Raw genomic sequence first — 5,779 nt, 5'->3', positions numbered from 1 at the left:
TTTCTTTTTATGGCTGAGTAATATTCCATTGTATATATGTGCCACATCTTCTTTATCCATTCATCTGTTGATGGACACTTAGGTTGCTTCCATGTCCTGGCTATTGTAAATTGTGTTGCAATGAACATTGTGGTACACGACTCTTTTTGAATTATGGTTTCCTCAGGGTATATGCCCAGTAGTGGGATTTCTGGGTCGTATGGTAGTTCTATTTGTAGTTTTTTAAGGAACCTCCATACTGTTCTCCATAGTGGCTGTATCAATTTACATTCCCATCAACAGTGCAAGAGGGTTCCCTTTACTCCACACCCTCTCCAGCATTTATTGTTTGTAGATTTTTTGATGATGGCCATTCTGACCAGTGTGAGGTGATACCTCATTGTAATTTTGATTTGCATTTCTCTAATGATTAATGATGTTGAGCATCCTTTCATGTGTTTGTTGGCAATCTGTATAACTTCTTTGGAGAAATGTCTATTTAGGTCTTATGCCCACCTTTGGATTGGGTTGTTTGTTTTTTTGATATTCAGCTGCATGAGCTAGTAATGTGTTTTAAGTGTCTGAGTTTATTATAAAAGGGGAAGAAGAAACTTACTCCCTTTTTGACTGAGTGAAGGACAAGAAGAAGCAAGGTTCAGCTCCAACAGGAGAAAGTGTAGTTAGATAAAAGAAAAGACTCTCTGGCCATAGGGTACTGAGTGAGATTAGGAAACTATTCTTGAAGCTATCTATTTTGGTTTAAATTATGAAATATATTACAAAAAGCTTGAGCATATATAAAACATATATGTATATTTAAATAAAAATAATTAAATAAAATAATAGATATCCAAGATTCATGTACAAGTTATAAACTAGAATAAGGAGGTATATTCAAGTGGCACAAAATTTCTCCTTCATTGAAATAGTGAATTTACTGTGTCCTATGGAGATGAGATGAACACCAAATGCCTCTTCTAGCTCAAGGGATTAGCCATTCCTCCAACAGGCTTACCTTGTCATTCATGACTGCAAGGTTCCTCTCAAGTGTCTTGTGACTGTGAAACAGTGCCTCAGAGCTCACAAGGTCTTTGCCATAGTCCTCAGAGGTGACTTGAGGCTCCTTCTCCTTAATCCACTGGATGGCTTCAGTCACATCCCTGTCAGACATCTCCATGAGCTCCAGCAAAGGAAGAAGGCAGGCAATCCAGGGCAAACAGCACACAGCAAGGACCAGTCTAGCTCACTCAGTCAGAAATTACCCTATCTTCCTGCACACTAGCAAAAAAGTAATGTAAAGTGTTCTTGCTTTTAATGGTTTCCATTGAGAGTTAGAGACTTGGGCATCCTGACAACTGAGCCTCCAGATATACTTCCTATACCTGGGTCAGCTCTTCACGAATGTCCTTCTTCTTCCCAACTTCACCCTCCATTCCCTTCTGGTTCTTAATCTGCTTTTCTTGCCTCTGCAGAGCTTCCATCACTAATTTACCAGTGCTATTTGTATTGCTTTAAGTTCCATTAGACACACACTTGGCTATAGAGTGGGTCACGATTTTCTTAACTACTCTCTCCCTTGTTGTCTTAAAGGCAAGCACATGAGTTTCTTTTTTTAGAGGTATTGACTACTAATTGCTAACAGTAGACAGAGGCTAACACAAATAACAAGCATGGTGCTATTGCAGTTTCCTACAGTTCAGTGGTAAGATTCCTACCTTTTGAATCGCTGGAGGTCTGCAGAACTGGACAGAATTTTCTGTCGTTGGAGAGCCAGACCATGGAGCCGCTCCCAGGCTGCATTCACTTCCTCCTGCTTTGACTGAATCAAGGGCAGCTCAGGATGCTTTTCCTGTGGGAGAAAGTCAATGCTGGACTAATACAAATAATCATTTAAACACTTCTTATTTCACATTGGTCTATACTTTGTTAAAAGTGGAGGATGGCCATTTAGCCAGATATTACACTTCACCTTAGCCCTGCTCCCTAACTCTTACTTGATCCACATCGCCAAATCTAGAAAACCAAACCACCAGATATTGTATCTTCTGCCCACAGCTCCAGACTAGCCTACTAACACAGGTTGCCCAACCTCATTATTTTCAGAACTCCATCATGTTGATGCCTGCTAACTCCCCTCAAGATCCTGGAATCCAAGGAATAGAAGAGAAAATTCCCTTTGTGAAATCTGACTTAATTTTTCAAAACTCTAATACTGTGGGTCTTGGTTCTTTTGGGGTCCTGATACCTTTGAGATCAAATGAGAGCTATTTCCCTCTTTGCAGAATTATACAGACAGGCAGATAAACTTAATTTTGCAGAAAACTTCCACATTTTTGCAAACTAACTGAAGCAATGAGATTTATGAATACTAGATTAAGCTAGCAGCATCAGCCCATTTTGATACTTGGCAATTTTGAGTAGTTCCCAAATACCCAAGTCTCCCTACTCCTCTTATCTCTGTTTATTCTGATTTCCATTTCTATTTTGAAGCCTCATCAGACTGAATTTTCTACTTCTCCTTTCTTGCTTATAAATAGAAATGATACTCTATGAACCCCAGCACTTAGGCATCAAGAGGCCTTTCAGCTTCGGTTCTTAACTTCTTGGAACACATAAAAAAGCATGATCGACTGAAAGATGAGAGAGCATAGGGAGAAAACCTTCATTTTCCTTGTTAAATCTCCAGACATGGGAGCAAGGCCATTTTAGACCCTCCACACCAACTGACTCACTGTATAACTGCAGTTACTTAAGAATACCAGGTGGGATCAGCAAAGTAACCCAGCTGAGCAGCTGAGTCACTGAATCATGAATCAGTGAATCTGATTCACTGAAAATAATAGGTTGTTTGTTGTTTTCAGTTTTGTGGTAGTTTGGTAGATAGTAATAGATAACTTTAAAATCTCCACAATAAGAAAAGGGTGATAGAGGGAGAAAATTTGGGGACTGTTGGAAATGTGGCCTGGAAAAAAATTGAGAAATATGTTATTTTTCCCTACTCCAGTACCCGTTCATCCTGAAATCTTGGTTCTATTAACACAGAAACATCATTCCCATTATAAAGCTGCAGTGATAATGAAACCTTAAATGGAAAAGCACGATAGCCAAGTGTCAGAATTTCTAATTCCTTCATGTACATATAAAATCAGACTGACTTCCCAGTTCTCACATATGTTAGGATTATTTATTCACACACTGAGTTTTTACATTCCCAGAAATTTAAAACTTATTTAAGCACTTTCTTAAGAAAATGAAGGTAAATCAGCCTCCTTTTCCCTTCCCCCCCAAGACACAAAAAAATTAGTTTAATTATATCATATATATTATGATAGCCCACCATTATTTTATATTCTTTGCCACTTTATTCTGGTTTTTCTTCATGAAGAAAGAGTGCTTCATAAACTTGAGAAATCAATGTACTGCATGGTGCAGGAGTAACCCCATGGTGGATTGAATTCCTTTATTTAAACACACATACACTCACTCACTCACATCTCCATTTCCGTGGACTGGCAAGGGATACATTCAGAAAGAAGAGGAAACTGCTCTGGGCATGTTGCTCCAGGGACAGGCATACCTCTGCTTTCTCACAATGTCCTATATCTTTCATGTCCCATCTACTAATGGCCAGAGAGTCTTCTTGAAGATCAGACCCTTTCCCTGGCTTGGCTCTCTTGTTCCCCACCTCACCTCAGCACACTCAATGGCATATTGGTTCACTCCATTCACTCTCTCCTTTCGAACTGCTAGATCTGCTTGGAAATCTTCAAACTTCTTATGCAGAACCTCTGTGCGCTCCCAGTCTTCACCCAGCTCCACTGATGTCACTATAGCCTCCTGTAGACAGAGAAAACTCTGTTAAGTCACCCGTAAACATTTAGGAATTCCTGCAGGTCAAATGCCCAAAACTCTTGCTCCCATTCCCAGGATAACTCAGAAGGAGATACTGGTGGAACTTGGGAGAACCCTTCAGGAAAGAGCCAGCAGCAGCAGTGTATTTCCTAAGATGTCATTCTGGCCCAGGGAACAGTGGTCTTTGGGGTAATTCTTTGGAGAGACCAGGAACATTGTTGGCAAAAACCCCTGGGACCACCCTTTTGTGTTTTGGAACCTGAAAAATAAATTCATCCTGGTTCTACTCAATTCAACATACTGAGCATTTACAAAAGTATTGTGCTATGCACTTGCTTGTGTAAATGTTTAGTCCTAACCATAGGATTATTCTTTAAGTATGTAGAAAATAAAAACCTCCCTAGTTATAGGTACTGAGAGACAAAGAATTAGGGAAAGAACTGCAATGCTCTAAGCTGGACACAGAGTAAGAGCGAAAACCTAGGAGTGAAGGCTCATGGAAGGTAGAATGGGGACAATCCTAGATCATCTTTCAATGCAGTTTTTGTGTAAGTCTTGCCTTCTTCATATTCAGATTCATGCATTTAGACTTATCCCCCTACAATGTTAACTACCTCCAGAATACCCCTAAATCTTGGCCAACATTCCTCTTTCTTCCAAGGAACTAAGCCCAGGAAGAGACATCCTGACTTCTTTATGAAAGGCCTGCATTAAATTGCTATGGGATGTCTGGGACAGATGGATGGGAAGTCCTATATGCATACTGTTTGGTCCTATACCTTGTCTCCAATCCACTCCAAGATGTCAGCACACTCCTGTAAGTACTGCTGAAGCTTCAGGGCCCGCAGCAACAGGGTGCCCTTCTCTTGAGTCAGCTCCAGCAGCAGGTCCCACAGGTGGCTGAGTTCCTCCAGAAGGACCTATGGGGAAAGTAAAACCACTCAGGCACAGTACCTGCTGTGAAGCAGCAGGTATAGACTCAGAGACCTGTGCAGAGAGGGACCTGGATAAAAATCCCTCCCCTCCCATTCACTCATGCATTAATTGATCAACAAATATTTAAAGGAGGAAATAGGACATATATGTGAATAGCAATTAAACCATATGACCTTCCATAATAGAAAAAAATTAATAATGTTTTGGGGTTTTAGGGGATGAAGTGATTACAGACAATAAGACAGGATAGAATAAGAATTCATGAAAGATTTCTCATTTGAATTGAACCTTGAGGGATAGGTAGAATTTTGATAGGTAGACCATGGGCAGAGGGTGTTCAAAGTACTGAAAAAGGCATAGAAAAAAACTTAGCATGGACTGTTTGTCAGAAAGGATAAGAGTTACAACGTTTTTATGACTTATAAAGGAAATAATGGCACCAAAGCAATGAGAATTTGAGAGTATATAGTGGAGGGCTCTAATGCCAAGTTAGCTTAGAAGACCAGATTTTACATATACTGTAAAATTGAAGGTGTCATATATGTTATGCCTTCAAGATTCTTGTATTTTTCAACTACTTCATGGCCCTAAGGTAACATGTAGCATGTAGACCAAATTTATCTCTCTCTGAATCCTGCCATTGTACAGACTGATATAGCCCCAGTGATTCTGATAGATGTGAAGATGTTTCAAACATTTCTCAAATATTTTAATTAATGTAAGGGATTGGTTTTTGTATAAATTATACAAAATGATTTCTATTTTATGACAATAAATAAAATTTGAGATTTTCTTGTTACAGAGTCTTCTTTCTAATAAGGTTTATTCTGGTTAATGTCTGTATTGCCTGACCATGTTTTGTTGACAGTAAAGCAAACTAGAATTTGTATGCTAAATAGGGAATTGCAGTCCTAATTTTTAAATATAACACAGATTTGTTTTGAATTATTATTATTATTATTTTTTTGCGGTACGCGGGCCTCTCACTGTTGTGGCCTCTCCCGTTGCGGAG

At 39.3% G+C, this 5,779-nt stretch overlaps 1 protein-coding gene across 4 annotated transcripts in view; it reads right to left on the bottom strand.

Annotated features, from left to right (window-relative positions):
- The window catches only part of SPTA1 (spectrin alpha, erythrocytic 1), a 69,582-nt gene that overhangs the window by 60,081 nt on the left and 3,722 nt on the right, over nt 1-5,779 (bottom strand). For all 4 annotated transcript variants that reach the window (XM_055084272.1, XM_024116086.2, XM_028488089.1 and 1 more), the window contains 4 exons: nt 4,611-4,751; nt 3,670-3,816; nt 1,695-1,828; nt 995-1,139 (listed from right to left, as the gene is read on the bottom strand). In XM_055084272.1, the coding sequence (XP_054940247.1) occupies nt 995-1,139; nt 1,695-1,828; nt 3,670-3,816; nt 4,611-4,751 (567 nt within the window). The remainder of the gene's footprint in view (nt 1-994; nt 1,140-1,694; nt 1,829-3,669; nt 3,817-4,610; nt 4,752-5,779) is intronic.

This window comes from Physeter macrocephalus, chromosome 4, assembly GCF_002837175.3.
Source record: "Physeter macrocephalus isolate SW-GA chromosome 4, ASM283717v5, whole genome shotgun sequence".
NCBI lineage: Eukaryota > Metazoa > Chordata > Mammalia > Artiodactyla > Physeteridae > Physeter > Physeter macrocephalus.
The sequence above is the reverse complement of the archived record's forward strand: the minus strand, read 5'-3'. Positions and strand labels throughout refer to the sequence as shown.